Below are 18,955 nucleotides of genomic sequence, written 5' to 3'. Positions count from 1 at the left end.
GGGGACATTAAGTTCCAAAATAAGAGGCCCTATCAACATTGCTGTTATGTTTTACTCTTAGCCAGAGAAGTGCAAATGAACCAAAAACTATTGAGTCAGAAGGCCATGAGACTTAAGAACATAGATTCTAATGACTCCACACATGACAATAGCTTTGCAAATAGGGCAGAAAAAAGACTTGCCAGACTTCAACGCTGGAAGTTTAGAAATAAGACAACAAGAAGTATCTACCAAACCAAACCAAACTTTTTGTTTTTTCCCCATTTCCTTTGGTAATATTTCTGACAAAGTGTATATTCTCTGTCAGAGATTGTAATATTGCATATCGAAATGGTCCAGGTTAGCCCCTTCTTTTTGATATGATTTATAAATTTCTTGTTATTTTCTAGATCTGTTGAGTTTGGAATATAAAATTGGAGTTTCTGTCCACCTTTCTAATGCTTCTATGGACCATTTGTGAGTCCTTGGGAAAAATGGAGAAGAAGCCTATTGTCTGTCTTAAAATTTTCCCCTTTTTATCTCTTTCCTGCCTTCTCTCTCCCTCCTTCCCTCCACCCCACTCTTTCTCTCTTCCTTCTTTCCTTCCTCTCACCCCTCTCTTTTTTTCCCTCTCCCTCTCCCCCTTAACTTCCCCCTCTCTTTGTCTTCCTCTGTCTTTTTGTCTCTATTCCTCCTCCTCCCCCTCCCCCTCTCTCTCCCTCTCTTGCCGTGCCCTTGTCTCTATCTTTCTGTAACTGCCTCTCTGCTCTGTGTCTGTCACTATCTATATGTCTTTCTCAGTCTCTGTCTCTCTTCCTCACCTTCTGTCAACCCACCCTCATGTGCTGCCTTTTGTAGGAATAAAATTAAATAGAATGTGATCAGTAATGTTATGATTAGCATGTCCTACAACATAAGCTGGTCAGTAGAACCATATTTTCAATCCTGACAGAGTACTAGTCAAGGTATTTTGTTGTCCCTCTGTTATTAAACTTTTACTGTTAGAGATTTGGAAAAAATTCTACAATTGATGGGCATTGTGTTGTTTTTCTGCCTCAGTATTCTTCAAAGTACTCCTGTCTTCCAAAATTAAGGTCTACAGTCTGAACAACACCAACAATAAAGAGCATTGGCCAAAGCTCTGAAACCCAGTGTATCGTCAGTATTGGGTTTTTTCATGTTTTCATTTAGATGCAGCTGTATTATTTATAGCCATAGACCTATTTGTCACTAATTCCTGCTTTGGTAGGAATCCATACTTAAGGATCCCCTAGCTTAGATTCAAGGTTCACATCTCTGTTTTTTTCTTATCCTTGTTTTGCTATGACTTATGTGACCTTTCTCTGTCTGAATTCCTGACATTTAGTAAGCACTTAAGAAATACTTTTTCTTTTATTGATTTATTGCTCACCTTCATTTTATTTCTCATTATTAAAGCCAGTTCCTTCCCTCTCCTCCACCCTTAAAGCCTGTTTGATTTTTGGATCTTGCTTCATTCTGATTTCATGGAGTTTCTTTTTAAAAAATTAAAATATATACTTTATTTTAACATTCATTTTTTAAAATTTGAGTTCCTATTTCTTTTGCTCCCTCGAACCCTTTCCCTAGCCATTGAGAAGGCAAGAAATAGGATATTAATTTTACATATGAAGTTATGTGAAATATATTTCCATATTAGTCATGTTTCCATATTAGCCAAGAAAAAAATAGAATGAAAAACTATTTTTCAATCTACTCAGTTCTTCAGTTCTCTTTCTGGAAGTATATAGCATTTTTCATCAGGGATACTTTTAAGTTGTCTTAATCATTATCCTGATCAGAGTAGCTAAGTCTTTCATAGTTGATCAGTGTTATTGCTGTTACAGTGTACAATATTCTTCTAGTTTTGCTTACTTCACTTTGTATCAGTTCATTTAAATCTTCACAGGATTTTCTGAAACCACCTATCTCGTGATTTCTTATAGCATAATAGCATCAAATCAAGACATTGTACCATCACTTGTTCAACCATAACTTGTTTAACCATTTCTCAGTTTTTGTTATCCCCTAAGTTTTTAATTCTTTGTCACCATAAAAAGAACTGCTCTCAGTATTTTTGTATGTAGAGGTTCTTTCTCCCTTTCTCTTCTTAATTTTTTTGGATATAGACTTAGTAGTGGCATTTCTGGGGCAAAGGGTATGTACAATTTTATAGCTCTTTTGGTGTAATTCCAAATTGTTCTTCAGGATGGTTGGCATTCACAATAGTGCAAAATAGTGCATTAGTGTTATGATTTTTCCACATTCCCTCAGCATTTCCTTTTTTATCAAAATAGCCAATCTAATAGGTGTGAGGTATTACCTCAAAACTTTTTATTTGCTTTTCTCTAATCAATAGTGATTTAGAAAATTTTTCATGTGACTGTTGATAGTTTTGACATCTTTTGAAAATTGTCTATTCTCATTCTTTAACCATATATCTTTTTTGGAATAGATTTTTTTTTTTTAGTAAATATCTCAATTCCCTATATATTTGAGAAAGAAGGCTTTTATCAAACAAACTTGTAGTAAAAAAAATACCCCCAGTTTCCTCCTTTTCTTCTAATTTTGACTGGTTTTAGTTATGGAAAGATTTTTACATTTTATGTAATCAAAATTATCCATTTTACTTTTTGTGTTTCTTTCTGTCTCTTATTTGGTTATAAACCCTTCTCTTATTCCAGATCTTTCAGGGATCTCCTTGCTTTTCTAAATTTTGCCTGCTTGAAAACCAACACCATACAATATAAAAAAGAGTGAATATGAAGTCAGACTTTCGTTTTTGTTTCTGCTATCTTTGCAACTGTCATTGTGTCCTATTACTGTGTGCCTCTGGGTTGAGGACTTAGTCTTAGTTTTTTCATCTATAAAATGGGAAGACTCATACTTGTCCTGCCTACCTCATACAGTGGTTATGTAAATTTTTATATGTTTGTGATATACAAAATGTTTTATAAACTATAATTAGTAAAAATAATTATTATAATTTTTTGCAACCATTATAGCATGTTTTGTTAGTTTGTTTTAATATTTCCCTTTTCCTGATCTTTGTTAACTACAGCTTTCCTTTTTCTGTTCAGCCTACTTGAACTTTTGATAACTACTTAGTTTTCTTGGTTCTAGTACTAGTCTTGCCACCATTTTGACCTTTGTAGGATAAGTATTGACTCTTGCAGAAGCAGGAAGGAATGAGAGTATATAGGAGGAATATTTATATTGTCATGGTATCGAGAAATGGTGTTTAAAAAACAAACAATAAACCCCTTTCTATATAATTTGGATGCAACAAGAAGACTAATTGACCTCTCTCTGTCTCTGAATTGGGTGCACTGAGTCTTGTAACTTCTAAGTGCCATAGATATTTCATATTCTTCAAATAGATAGGCCCTCTAAAGCCTGAACCAGAATCATAAATGCAGCCCTATCTGATTAAAGAATACTGTCCTTTTGGATGCTTTATTTATTAAATAGTGGAAAAGAAACTGTTCTAATATTCCTATAGCCAGCTCCACATGGAAGCAAAGAAATTGTTGGCTGTGTAGAAATAGTCATTACCCACTCAAAAATGCCAGCTCTGATATTTACCAATGCATTGTGAGGGTTTTCACTTAGCTACAGCTTATATTATTGTTTGTACAATTGCTAGAAGGGAATGATGAGCTTAAAGCTTTGAGGGCTAGCTCATTATTCCAGCCAGAGTTGCCTATTGCTAGAATTCCTAAAAATTCGGATTCAAAGGAAGAAGGAAAGGCAACTGAGAGTGAAAAGTCCTGCTCCCAACAAGCTTTGGCCACTGTTCCCTCTCCATGGCATGCAGCTGGGCAGAGGTTAGTTACTTAGCCTGCCTCCTTAGGAATCCAAATCTCTGGTGCCTGATACGTATCACCCAGGCTGCTATCACCTATACCCTCTACCTCGTCTTATCCCTTTCCAACAAAGTTGTCAGTATTTCCTTCACTAGTAAGAGATAGGAGGAACAGCATCCCATGAAAGGATGAAGGATGAAAAGCCATCTCATAAACTTGAATGACAAGAAGAAATAATGCTTAGTGAAGACATAATTTTTGGGTCACCAAGTGTTCAAGAATAAGTGCTTTGGGAAGTCAATTCTTCTTTGACAGCATGAGCTGGATAAGAAAGAATGTAGTCTGAGGAAGGAGAAAAGAAGGTAACAGGATTTATTAAGTGCTTGCTATGTGCCAGGTACTGTGCTAAGATCTTATTTAATACTCACTAAAACCTTAGGAGGTAGATGCTAGTAGTATTCTCATTTACAGTTGATTAAATTTGAGCAGTAAAAAGTTATTTGACTTGCCCAGAAGCACATATTAAGTGTCAAGGACATATTTGAACTTGACTCTAGGCTCATTGCTTTCTCTAATGTACTACTAGCTGCCTCTGTGTAATTGAAAAATGATAGAATTAGAACTAGAAGACCTGGGTAAATCCTGAAACTGCTTCTTAGTATTTGTATGAATTCTGGTAACTTTCTCTAGAGCCCAGCTTCCTCATTGTAAAATGAAATGGTGAGACTGTGGATAATTTTTTTTTTTAAATCCTTCTTGAGTATCTAAGAATTAAGTCTATAGTCCTATGAAGTGTATCTTTGAACTCCAACCAGGGATGATCTAGATAGGGATTGTTAATCATTTTTGTGTCATGGACCCCTTTGACAGTATGATGAAACATACAAAACTTTTCTTAAAATAGTTTTTGAATATATAATATTAAAAAGGAAACCAATTATATTGAAATGGAGTTATTAAAATATATGTTCTTGTTGTTGAGTAGCAATTTTCAATCGTCTCTGATTCTTCATAATCTCTTTTGGGGTTTTCTTAGCAAATATAATGGAGTGGTTTGCCATTTCCTTCTCCAGTTTATTTTACAGTTGAGAAAGTGAAGGAAAATGGATTACTTGACTTGCCCGGAATCACAGTTAGTAAGGGCCTGAGTCTGACTCCAGGTCTGGCACCCTATCCATTGTGTCACCTAGTTGCCCACATAAGGAGGAGTTTAGACTAAATAGTCTCTGAGGTTCCTTGCAGCTCTAATTCTGCGATCCAGCTATGAGAGAATATAGGTGGCCAGAGGCAGGGATTGTGTAATGCTTCTTGAATCAGTCCCCACTGAAACAAAGTAGAGAGTAAACTCTTCCTGTCTCATCAGGATTGGACTCAAGAAGAAAATAAGAGTGAGAGCAAACATTAGTCAGGGCACAGAGGGGGAGAGAGAGAGAGAGAGAGAGAGAGAGAGAGAGAGAGAGAGAAATTGATTTTGTCTCTTCTGTCTTTTTTGCCACCTTCTCCCAGTTTCTGTAATTCCTGGTTTTTATGCTACCTCTGCCATCTCTGCAACCTCTATTTTCTCAGCTATCTCTTCTCCTTTCTACTGCTGCCATCTCTACCTTCTCTGTCATGTCCATTGTGCTGTTTCTACTTTATTTCATCCTATTTTTATTTTTGTTTTTAACATCGCCAACCAATTTTATCTGGTTTTCATTAAGATTCAAATTTTGAGCTTCATTGTTACTGCTTTTAAGCAAATTCATACTAATATATCCTATAATTCTAATGCAGTTATTTGACCTTGTCTTTCTTGTGTCTAGGTTTATGATGGCAGCAATAACTCTGCTCGCTTACTGGGTGTGTTCAGTCGTTCAGAGATGTTGGGGGTCAGTTTAAATAGCACATCCAGCAGTCTGTGGCTTGATTTTATTACCGACTCTGAGAACACCAGCAAAGGATTTGAACTTCAGTTTTCCAGTAAGTCTTTTTTTTATATTTGAGAGGGTATTTAAGTCAATGTTCTTGCCTTTGACAAAAATTAAGAAATTATCGCTTTATCTCTGATGTGATTTGGTTTTCTAAGGCTAGTACTTGAAGATCTGATTATTTAGTAACAAGCCCTTTAATTCAGGTATGCTGTCCCCATGTAGATCCTGGTGTCTAATCACATTACAAGTAATCCCATTTAACCATAGGTATAATGGAGTAAAATATTACATAATGCTTTTTTTAAAAAAAAACATTTAAAAGAAGTTTTATTGAAATGCTTTATAACATGAAATCCCTACATCTATAAAAATAATGTATATTTAAGGGAAGCTATTCAAAACAGTAATGATACCTAAAAAAAAAAAAAAAAAAAAAAAAACCTACTTTTTCTACTGTTCTTTTAACAATTTTACTAATCTATAAGGGGTTTTGAAATTTTACTTTGTTTATGGATTAAAAAAAAAGAATTTTTAATTCTCTCGCATTGGATATTTTGATTGTCTGACACCTCTTAGGGCTTTACACAATTTCTTTAGTATTTGGAATTGAAGTTTCACTGTAACACTTTTTAAATGTAGCTTTAATAACCCAAGTGTGGGTTTTTTTTCTTATGACATATGACACATGACAGAAAATTCTTTTCTACATTTTCCCCCTTTTGAAGACAGAAAGGTCAGGGTGTACTGTACTTTCCAAAATGCCTTTCTTAATCAAAAGAGAGTACACTAAGATATCTCAAGCTTTCTCTCATTATTAGAGAGTTGGTATGCTGTAATTAGATTTGAAATCAGAAAAGCTATGTTCAATCTGACCTCTGACAGTTACTACACCTGCTTGACTTCGGACAAGTTGCTTAACCTCTTTTGACATCAGTTCCCTATTTGTAAAAAGAGACTTGTTTAGAATGTTCTTAGATTTTGCGGGTGTTCATGAACCTTTCTGGAAGTCTGGTAAAACCTATGTATCCATCAATATTATACACACACACACACACACACACACACACACACACGTATATATATACAGAATTACAAAGAAAACCAATTATACTTACTTATTAAACTATTTTTAAAAATTCATGTATCCCAAGTTAAGAACACCTGAAATACATGGTTTCTCTTTTCTTCCAGTTCAAAGTCTATGATCTTGTGATCCTTAATTTCCTAAATATGGGTATTAATATACAATTATATAATAATCGATTTATTAAGTGTCTGCTATGTGCTAGGCACTGTACTAGACTCTGGGGATTCAAGAACAAAGATTGAAACAATCCTTACTCACAATGAGAAAGCAATTAGAATTTGGTAGCATAGGCAAGAAAGGTTTCCTGAAAGAGGTGGTTTTGGAAATGCTTAGAGATTTTGCCATAACTGAAGAGTTGAGGGGTCATTCTGTATGTGGATAAGCACAAATGCAAAAACACAAAGATGTGAACCAGTTAATTACTTGTAAAGTCCAAGGAGTTTGTTACTTAGCTCAGAAAATCTCCTGCTCGGAAATGTAGGAGTGAAATCTGTGAAGTTATCAGTGTTTTCCTCTTATCTGTCCTAACCATCACTTTGAAGGGTGGTTAAGGAATTTCTTTGAAGGTTTCTGAATAGGTCACTTTTTTACAATTGTATCTTCTCTACTAGGTTTTGAACTCATCAAATGTGAGGATCCTGGGATCCCTCAATTTGGCTTTAAAGTTCATGATGGGGGCCACTTTGCAGGAAGTTCCGTATCCTTCAGCTGTGACCCTGGATACACTCTACGAGGCAGCCCAGTTTTGATGTGCCTGACTGGAGAGCGCAGAGCCTGGGATAAACCTCTCCCCATTTGCATTGGTAGGATTGCTCTGCTTCTCATTATCCCTTCAGATTTCTTTTTTTTATAGCAAAGCTTCCTTTTTACCCTTATTGCCTTTTCTTCTATAACAATAATAAAATAAATAAAATCTATAGTTGGGTCCCATTTGGCACAAGGCTGATAGCACCTATTGCAACCAGAAGTACCTATTGGAGTTTGAGATGTCCCCCAGGATGCCAAGATATGGTAGAGTTAAGAAACATCCAAGATGTCTAAAATCTAATCAGGATGGAGTTTAAAAGAGCAATATAGGTGGATAAAACAGAGATAAGGTAAGCCCTTAGGGTGTGCCAGATTTGTGTTTATAAGCCCTGGCAATACAGATAGAGGCAAGCAAGAAAATCCTGGCTTTCAAAGAATTTGCATTCTAATGGAAGAAGACAAAAGTTAAAGGAACCTGGATAGTGAAATAGAAGAGGGACAAGGCAATAGGCACATAGGAAGTGGAAGCAAAAAAGTCTGGAGAGTAAAGTTGTAAGTTAAGAGAAATATGAGAGGCAGCTAAGTAGCACCAGCCATGGAGTCAGGAAGACCTGAATTCAAATGTGGTCTCACACACTTGCTGGCTGTGTAACCCTTGGCAATTCAGTTAACCCTAATTACAGACAGACACAGGGAGGGAGGGAGGGAAAGAGGGAGTTAGAGGGAGAGAAAGAAGGCGAAGGAAAGAGAAAGAAGAAAAGGAAGAGGGAGAGGAAAAAAGAGAGAGAGAGACAAGGGGAGAGAGAGAGAGACAGAGAAGAGAGAAGAGAGACAGAGAAGAGAGAAGACAGAGATAGACAGACAGACAGAAAGAGACACAGAGATAGAGAGAGAAAGACAGAGACAGAGAGAGAGAAGAGAGGACAAAGAGGGAGAGGAAGGGAAAGGGGGATGGAACAGGAGAGGGGGGAAGAGATTCACAAAAACACAGAGACAGACAGAAAAAGATAAAGACACACAGAGGCAGAAACAGAGAGAGACAGACATTTAGAGAGAGAGAGAGGTAGAAGGAGAAGGAAAGAGAAGCATGAAGGGAGCCCCTCCTGAAAAAAAATAAATAATATAGTTGGCATTCACCATTAAGCAGGAATTTGGTGCCTCAAGGCAGAGGTTTCTCTAAAATGACAGTACAGCTAATAAGGATAAAGAGAAGACAACATGGATTTAGGCTCTATCAGAGGCATGGAACTTCTTTACTGCTCAGACCACATCTGGAGTATCGCCTTCATTTCTGGCTACTTCATTAAGAAAGACACTGGTAAACTGGAGTGCTTCCAAACAAAGGCACTACCATGATGAGATCACGTTAAATCATACTATTTCAGTGGTGCTTGAAGAAATTAGTCATGTTTAGCTTATAGAAGAGAAGACTTAAGAGAGACATCATAACTGCCTTTCAGTATTGAAAGGACTGTAACATGTAAGAGTAGTTTGTCTGATTCCATTTGACCTCAGATGACAAAAGAAGAAACAGATAGAAATCACTGAGAGCTAGATATTGATTTCATTACTGATCATTTGAGCTGTTCAAAAGTAAAATGGCATTTCTCTATAGGTAGTGATTTTCCCATCAGGGGATGCCTTTTGGTAAAAATGACATAGAGCAATGAATAGAACATTGAATCTGGAGCTAGAAAGATCTGGGGTTAAATGCTCCCCCAGACATTTACTAATCTGTATGACTGTGGGCAAGTCACCTAAATTCTGTGAATTTTATTTTCCTTATCTGTGCAATGGGAGTAGCATCATACCAGCTTGTTGTGAGAGAAGCAAATGAACTAATGAGCTTACTAATGTGTTGCTTTGCAAAACAAAGTATTATATAAATATCAGATATAACAGTTGTTATGTAGTAGGTGTTTTTGTTGTTTGTTTCTGTTCTTATTAGTTTAGGTTACCTTTAGTTAGTTTAATTTTAGACTTATCTTCTAACTCCAGTTCTATGACCTTGGCCAGTTTCTTCTTTAAAGTGAGTGGTCATTTTGGGTGTTCTAATGTCCCTTTCATCTTTAACATACCATGATTTTGTGATTGTTACCTCCTGTAGTATTAACAATTTTTCTTCACCTTTTCTTCTTTTCATTTTTGCTTATGTTTCCCTGTTTGTCCCCAATAGCTTGTCTTCCTGATAGCACTGCTGAGAAACCCTTTACCTAGTAACCCAGTTCTAATTTGATTAAGACTTTAGGGCCCAGAGTCAGCATATAGTGGGGAGGCCTTTTGTGCATCCAATTCTAATGTCTAGATCAAAGGGGTACCATTTAAAAATTCTTATTTCCATGGATAGAGCACTAGCCCTGAAGTCAGGAGAACCTAAGTTCAAATCTGGTCTCAGACACTTAACCCTTCATAGCTGTGTGACCCTAGGCAACTCACTTAACCCAATTGCCTCAAAAAAAAAAAAAATCTTATTTCCTTGAGTTTGTGATATGTTTTTGGTGTTTTGTGATGACATTAAAAGAGCTGTACATTTCTTCTCTGTTAATTCCTCTTAGCAGGTACAACTATTAAAGAAGAATGTTAGCATGTTAGATCACTTCAGTTTCTTAGGTTCCACTATACCCTGGGGTTATTACCATCACTATGTAATCCTGGAGGATCTCAGAAAAAGGTGTAACAGTCATTGAAACTGCCAAAAAGGTACTCTGTCAGATTTCTCATTTGCTTCGCACTCTTGGGATTTCTTTCAGCTGAATGTGGAGGGACTATCAAAGGAGAGATGTCTGGACAAGTGCTGTCACCTGGGTATCCAGCTCCCTATGACCATAATCTCAACTGTGTTTGGACTATTGAAGCTGATGCTGGGTGCACAATAAGGTAAGTGAAAAAGGGCTCATGGAAGCAATCAATATTCTCGTTTCAAGGGATATCACTACATCTTTTATGTAGTGACTTTTATGTCATAAGTGAGATAACAAGCTTCCAATTGAGTCTCAGAGAAAAGGACCAGGACTTCATGTGCTACCTAGGATTTTTGCATTTTCTAATCATTGTAGTTGCAATAAGGCATTCTAGCTTCTCCCAATGGCAAATTCTGGTGGCTATCACACTCATCTTTTTCAGTCTATTCAGAACAGTGATGGATTTAGGCAAAAGTTTATTAGCCCTTTAGGAAATTAAAGGGGAGTAATCTCAATATTTAAATTTTAAAATAAATCATTGAAAGAGAGAGAGCCTTAGAAGTTACATCCTGGTTATCCATTGACCTTACTACTTGCTTCACTGTCTCCTGGGTCTGAGCTAGGTCTTGTGATCTTGTTTTATTAACCACTTACAGGGACACCATATGGCTAGAAGGCATAAATATGACATGTCTTCTTGGTAACATAGCCAATTAATGATTGAAGTTCCTCTTTATAGCAGCTTTTGCATGCTTTTATACACCAATGCCAGAAAGTCTCCTATAGTGAACAGGGACACACTAATTAACATGATACCCATCAAAGGTCTCTAAGTTAATATACCTTCCTTTTATTTTGTATAACATTTTACAATATATATGAATAACACATATAATTGATTTGTACTACCAGTTATGTCCCCATGTAATTTCTATCTAAAATAATAGAGGAGTTAAATTGTGTTTTTGTTTTTTTACTATTGTATTGAGCTATGGAACTCACCTCTTAAATATCATCAGAAAATTCTCATTGAGCTTTTGCCATTTGTGCAGATTTATGCTTAGCCACACTATGAAAGGCAATATCCTTGCTCTCAAAGTAGATAAAGGATAATTTAAAATTATGTTCATATGGATGGTCATTCAAAAAGATGTCTTAAATAAGCCCAAATAAAAACAAAATCTCAATGAGTAGGCTAGAATAAAAAGTCTGTTCCAGACCCAAATTCACCAGTCAAGAGACTTGATTTGGAGGTCCCAGGCTAGATACAACAAATACTTTTATGTAGTATGTGAAAGACTAAATGAAATCCTAGTGAGACTCAGCAAGCCTAAACGCTGCCATGAGGGGCTTTCCCAAAGGCTTTACTTTGTACAATGACTTTTGTCTCTATCTTAGAGGTGAGGACTGCATAAGCTGCTTAGAGATATTTAAATGGTCTCTTATGAGTAGTCTGAGAAGAAATGTCCAAATTAAGTCATTTCATAGTTCCATGATCTCCAGAATTTTGAGTCACCCTGCCTACCTGTATTCCCCATATATGTATCTCATCACCACAATACTTTCAGTTAATGCTCAGTTTTACCTGTGGACACTGTGTGCATTCTGGGAAAGTGTAGCCTTGATTAGTAAGTAGAATTCTATATAATTGTTAATTCTATTTGCCTTTTTGAGTTTATGACTTTTTTCAGAGTTAATTGAGTTAGCTGCTTAATTTACTAATGAAAAACAGTGATGAGACTTGAAGATGCAAAAAAATTTATTTTTAAAAATGAGTATAATTTACATGTAAGCAGTAGTACTTCTCCTTTCCCTCCCTTGTTTGGATTTATGTAATTGTTTTTTTGTTTTTGCAAAACTTCATAAGCAGACTTCATAGAGACAAGAAACTCCCTGTAACAATGCATTATACAGATTTTGGAATGACTTAAAAAAAACAAAAAATAAAAGGTTTGAATATCCCTTATAGAACTTTGGGAATATTTGCTTTCTATAGAGTTAGGCTGCTCATCTCATCAATTTCAATATTCTTGTTTTTAAATCCTGAATCAAGTGTACAAAAGGAAAAAAAAAGAAGGAAGGAAGGAAAGAAGGAAGGAGGGAAAAAAGGAAGGAAGGAAGGAAAGAAGGAAGGAAGGAAGGAGGGAAGGAAGGAAAGAAGGAAGGAAGAAAGGAAGGAGGGAAAGAAAAAAGGAAACAGGGAAGGAAGGGAGGAAGGAGGGAAGGAAAAAAGGAAACAAGGAAGGGAGGGAGGAAGGAAAGAAGGAAAGGAGGGGGAAAGGAAGGAAGGAAGGAAGGAAAGAACAGAGGGAAGAAGGAAAGGAAGAGAGAAGCCATATGAATATAATCTCATTTTTGGACAATTATCATGTTATGCAGTTTGACAGAAAACAAAAACAAATCTATTTAGAAGCATTTTTAGTGTATAGTATAGGACCCAGATTTGTTATTCTCTTGCTTTCTGCTACACATCACTGAACAGGAAAGCTTCACTGAGCCTCTAATCCAGACATAGTACTTGGGCTCAAGTGGGGAAATGATCTTGATTTTCACTGTACTTGGGGGTAGGATTGTAATCTCTTTTTGTATTCTGTCAGCAATGTCTGAGTACGTGGTAGTACCATTAAACAATATGGTATTAGCCTTAGATCCTAACAGATGTCAATATCATAGTCCATGATTGAGTTAAAGGTAGTTTTATGGATACCACAGGATTTCATAATAAAGAGGAGAGCTTCTGGGTACCTAAATCCCTCCTTGTCACCTGGTTATAACCTGACCATCAGGATACTGATAGCTTTCAGAGAAGAAGAGATAGATGCAGTAGTGTTCATCTGTTCCAAATCTAGGGCATCAGAAGATCCCTTCTATTTGATGTTATAGTTTCTTTCCCAGTTATGGTAGTGAACCTGAAAAACTTCACTGTCACGGTCTCTATGAATTATTCTGTCAGATCACTGCCAACTACATCCAGATGGAGCATGGCATGAAGGGCATAACCATCATCCCATGTGGATCAGACCATTAAAATGCCAGTGGTACAACCAGAGACATATAGAGATAGCATAATCTAGGGAACAGCATACATGGCTAGATTGTTGTTAGGATTCATGGGAGCTTCTGTGAGTGGTGTTGGGTGCTTTTTCCAGGTAGCACAGGACTAATTATGGAAGGTGTGGTGCCAGATCTTCTTGATGGCCCCAGGTAATGACTGTAGCATGTTTAATGTAGACCTTCAAGATCAGAATACCTCTTGTTCTTATTCTTATCCTCCATGGAATTACCCAGAGTCATACACATCCTGACCTCTATGGAGAGGAAAAAAGCTGGAGGGTTATTGTTTTCTACAAAGCCAGTTTTGGACAATCCAGAGCCATTGTTAATAAGGAGGAAAACAATTTCTTCATCCACTATGAACTTTAAAGGGGCAAGTTGCAACCTTAAGACAGGAAGGAAATGGTCCAGTACTGGGGGAATCTCGAGAGGGAAGAGAGATTTTTTAATGGCTAAATCTAATGTCATTTTCTGAGTCCTCATCTTCTTAGACTTCTTTCTTATGTGCCTTTGACACATTGGATTTCTATCTCTTCTCGATTCTCTCACCTTTCTATGTTTTTCATTACATGATTCTCTTTTGATTTTCTTCCAATCTGACTATCCCTTCTCAATTTCTTCCTGGAGCTTTATCCATGATAGGTTTGATTGCTATAGCTGTTTCTTTAGATTCTCTACTAGGTACAAGAATATTACAACAACAAGATTGAAACTGGTCTCTTCCTGCCCTTCCACTATTTTCCTCACTCTAGTTCATTATACAGAGTCCTGCCAAAGTTATTTTCCTGAAATGCAGATAAATATGACCATATGACTCCTCTATTCAGTCAACTACAGTAACTTGCTAGGATAAAATCTAAACTCTTTTGTTTTTCTTTTAAAGTGCTTTCCAATGTAATTGAGCCAAACTATCCTTCACTCTGTTCATGAGAGACAGCACTCTTCCTGTCTCCAGACCTTTGCATGGGCTAGCTACATGCCCAAGATGTGCATCTATGTGTCATCTATACCATGGATGCATAAATTTTCTCTCTTAAGAAAGCAGTTGGATTCCTATTTTTTGTATCTCCCCCTCTCAAACTATGATTCATTTAACAACTTTGTTAAAATCTGTATTTATTCACTTTACACTAATACTGTATTTATTTACAAATGCACTTATTTATTGCTCTTAGAATGTAGGATCCTTGAAACAGGGATTTAAAAACCTTCAAAAAACCTGTACTTGTAACAGTTTGTCTAGGGCCTAGACCCTAGTAGACATTTAAATGTTTGTTAATTAATTGATAGAAAACTCCAGTCAGAGACTCTATGTAGAAATGAAATACTAAGCTGAGATGATTATATTACTAGAAGTATTTCAGCACATTTGCTGGTGAGAAACTAGCTCGAAATGAGTTTAATTGGCTCTTGCTTAAAATTGTAGCTCTGCAGATTCCCTTTGTATACATTGTAGAGTTGATAACCAGAGGAGACAGTTCCATCTGAGGGGCTGACATCTCAGAACTCTGCCATTTAAATGAAGGTTGTAATGAAGTAATATTCCAGAAAGTTGGGATGAAGCTGTTCTCCTAGTAGCTCATTTTTTGTATCATCACTGAGTTTAAAGCAAAAGCCTTTAGAGTGTTTGATGATTAGGCTATTGCTAACCTCATTATCTTGAGTGGCAAATCTTTGTTCCATTACACATTGCAAATGCAGGAAAAAATACGTTAAAAGTTGAGAAAACACCCTGTGGTATCTTGACAAATAGATACAACTTGCCTTCGTTATTCATGTAGTAGTGTCTTGGAGAGGGCTCCAGGGTTTCCACAGCAATTACTGAATATTCTTTATTACAGCGTGAGGAAAAAAAAACTCATTTAGACAATGGATGTTTCACTCATATGATACTCATCTGCAGATCTTCACATTTATAAGGGAAAATAACAGCTAAAGGAACAGCTGTTGCCTAATCTAGGAGAAGCAAGACCAATGAGAAATCATTTCAAAAAAACTGCTGTTACTGGTGTCTCCAGAGGTCTCACTCTGTCATCCAAATGAGAATTAGTTTAAATTACCCCAAATGACATTCAAAAATATGAAAAGAAAATAATCATTTTATTTATAAGACATCTCACCCCAAATCAGCAGGGCTCTGAATACACAATTAAAGTATATTCACAATAACAAACAATAATAATTAAAGCATGACAACCCCACAATATAAAAGGCATAGAAATTACTAAAAAGTTGAAAGAAACACTGAAGTTCCGAACACATTGAAAGACTCCTCCCTTATGGCGCCAGGCCAGGATTCAAATGGAAAAAATAGACAAAAAAATTACTCTTCATTGTATTTAATGCCAAACTTCTAATGCTTCATTGACCTCTAGCACCCTCTCCAAGGCTACTCCCTCATTAATTGAATAATGGCCATTAGACTTAACAAATCTCAGGAATCCCTATTATGTGTCAGAAAGATATAGAGCTAGAGAAGCAGCAGAGCTTTTTTTTCCCCCTCCTTTTTGGAATAGTGAGACAGTTCAGGTTAACAAATAAAGGAATCCCTAAGGAGACAGATATCAGTCATCCCTATTTTTTCTTCTTTATTTACAATATTGAATTGATGGTTTCTTTTCTATAGGAAAAGTGTTCTACCTCATGCTTTCTTGGAAACAGGTAACTGCTTCCTAGTATAATAATATAATTTGCTCCTTTATGAGAAATCATCTCATTATAATTAGCTCAAAATTTCAAGTGGTCCTTATTGTTCTTTTCAATGTCATATTCTTCTACCTTTCATCTTCTTTCCTGAAATGGTTAGGATACTCTTCTCCAGATACCTTTTTTTTTTTTGTTTTATTAAGAAATGTTTATGCTTGTCAATCAGTGTCATTTTATTTATTGCTGTTTTTTTCCAAATAGAGTATTTAAATAGTGAATTGCATATAGTGTATTTTTGTCTTTTATTTTTCGTATTTAATGTTAATATTGAATTATGTTCTGACCAGCTAATTATCAGTTACTTTTTTTTCCCCCAAATAATTCTTACATTCTTAACCAATCATTTCTTATCTAGTAATATGATCAATTTCACTTTTTGTTATGTTATTCAGCATTTTATTCCTTTCTATATTCCTGAAAATGTCAATTGAGGGGGAAAAGAAAACAATTTTATATCAAATATCCTATATTTGATATGAAATTAATACAGCTACAAAAAACACGAAAAAGCATTCTCTAATGAATAGATGCTCAAAAAATGAGAGATTATTAAGTTACATGAAATATTGTTCTATATTATGAATAGTAAGAGAAATGAAAATTTTAAAAAATTGCCAGATATTTGACAAAATGGCAGAAGGTATAGGTAGTCAGTCTTGAAGGAAGTACCAAAATATTGGGACAATGATACATTATTTATGAGGGTAAATTGATCTAGCCAATCTTGAAGGCAATCTGGAATTATACTTTTTTTAAAAAGTGATTTAAATGTCCTTGGCCTTTGACACAGAGATCTTATTGCTAGACATAAAACCTAAGAAAATCAGAGTAAAAAAAATACATATAAACTAAAATATGAATAGTAATACCTTTTTTGTGGGGTGGCAATTAAGAACTGGAACCAAAATAGATGCCCATCATATGGGAAATGGCTAAACAAAGTCTGTAGTATAAAAATGTAATAGAATATTACTATGAGGTATGACAGAACTAATAATTCAGAGTCTAGAAAAGCATAGAAAAGACTTAGATGAACCAAGAACTGATTGAAATTGAAAAATTCAGAATTAGGAAAACTATAAGATGTTGACTATAAAAATAATAAAGGTGGGAAAAGTGGAAGACAGGACTGCCTTCCAAATCTAATGAGCATGTTTGGCCTTCAAGAAGAATTGAGAAAATAAACATTTTGCAAAATCAAGAAAGTATAGATATAAAATGTTACAAATAATGTTAAACACAGTTGATATGTTTGGTTTTGTTGAATACTTTTTCTCTTTCCTTTTAAATCTTGGTTACAAGAGGTCACTGGATAGGAGAATAGAGGTATATATCCTATAATGAAAAGTGACATAAAAACAATAAAAAAGCAGTAAAAATGAGATGCATTTTTAGAAAATAGGACCAGGAATCCTAACTTCTCTGAAAAAGAAAGAAAAAAGGGGGAACAGGTAGTAAGAGAAGCTTATGAGTAGCCAGTCCACAATTCATTGGCTTCTTTCATTTATTAGTACTGAATTAAATATTTCTGTTTTTTGCATTGTCTTCATATGTGCCCACTTTGGTGCAATTGCACCCCAATTTTCACACTTCTCTAGAACCATTCAAGTAGGTGATAAGGTCCTCTGTCTGGGGGTCAGGCTGGATTTTGTCCCTGAGGAAATAGTGAGCAAACTGATACAGATAGATTGAGGCCTCTAGCCTTAGTCTATGATCTACCAAAATAACGAGGAGCAATAAATTTACTTCTTCTCTCCCCTTTTTATAGGGAAAATATATAGGATTCAATATTGGCACATTGAGGAAGGTACTGCCATCTTATAACATTTTTTAAATTGTCTGTCTAAGAGACTGAGGGTACTACTGCAGAACACATCATTCTTGAAATGAAAAGAGACACAAAGTAAAATAAAAGTAATTAATGAACCTAGCCTCTTCCAAGATTTTAATTTCAATCTATCTGTAAAGTTCAGATAAAGATCATATTGATTATCACAATGCTGCCAGAATATGTAATGTGAAACCCTGTAGAGATTCTAAGATAAAAGTATATATTATCCTCTGATATAACTAAAATGCTTGATCTTGAACTTGAAGTTGAAAAGAGTACTGTCTTTTTTGGTCATCAACAAAGAGTCACATTTCTATCCTACCCATGTCTTAGCTGCACTTGTAGACGCAGTGAAAATTTTCTTCTGCCACTATGGAATTACTTTTCTTTAGAAGGAAGCTATTATGTTCTACCTGTTCTCCTGGGCACTAATTGCTAGTGAATCATAACTCACTATGGTTCAAAAAATGAATTATATTATAAACTTACCATAGCAAATTATATTTGATATTTTGGCATTTATATGATTTTATATTAAAATATTATTTTAAATGAATAATTAAATTCCCTTATACATCTGTAGGGATATAAGTTTTTATATAATCACAGTTAATCAATGTTGTTTTAAAAATTCTACTTTATTCACTTTGTGTGTGTGTGTGTGTGTGCGTGATCCCATATTTGTTTATAGCCTAATGTTTGTCATTTTAATGGCAAATTGATATTGAATGATTAAAATATGCAAAAATTTGCTCAGCCACTCCTAAACTTTTGGGCATATATGTTAATTATAGTTTTTTTTTTCCTTCCACAGCAGAAAAGATGACTAAAATGCCCATATAAATACAGGTCCTTTTCTCTTTTTAATTGAATTTTTGTAGCATATTTCTTGTGATGAGATAATATGACCAATTTTATAAACATCAAACATTATCAAATTGTTATCCAAAAATATTATATCAATTTGCAATTCAACAAGGAATATAGAAATGTATCTGTTTTATGAAGCCCTTATAATACTATTTTGGGAAATTTTAATAATCTTTCTCTCAATTTTAATTAATCAAAGGTGTTATTTTTACATTTGTGTTATTTGCAATATTAATGAGATTTAATATTTTTCCAGATGGTCATTT

General features: G+C 35.2%; 1 protein-coding gene across 1 annotated transcript in view; it reads left to right on the top strand.

Annotated features, from left to right (window-relative positions):
* Window positions 1-18,955, top strand: part of CSMD2 (CUB and Sushi multiple domains 2) — a 994,819-nt gene that overhangs the window by 739,121 nt on the left and 236,743 nt on the right. The window contains exons 23-25 of the mRNA XM_031962095.1: window positions 5,606-5,762; window positions 7,412-7,603; window positions 10,298-10,424. Of these exons, the coding sequence (XP_031817955.1) occupies window positions 5,606-5,762; window positions 7,412-7,603; window positions 10,298-10,424 (476 nt within the window). The remainder of the gene's footprint in view (window positions 1-5,605; window positions 5,763-7,411; window positions 7,604-10,297; window positions 10,425-18,955) is intronic.

This window comes from Sarcophilus harrisii, chromosome 3 (genome assembly GCF_902635505.1).
Source record: "Sarcophilus harrisii chromosome 3, mSarHar1.11, whole genome shotgun sequence".
NCBI lineage: Eukaryota > Metazoa > Chordata > Mammalia > Dasyuromorphia > Dasyuridae > Sarcophilus > Sarcophilus harrisii.
The sequence above is the reverse complement of the archived record's forward strand: the minus strand, read 5'-3'. Positions and strand labels throughout refer to the sequence as shown.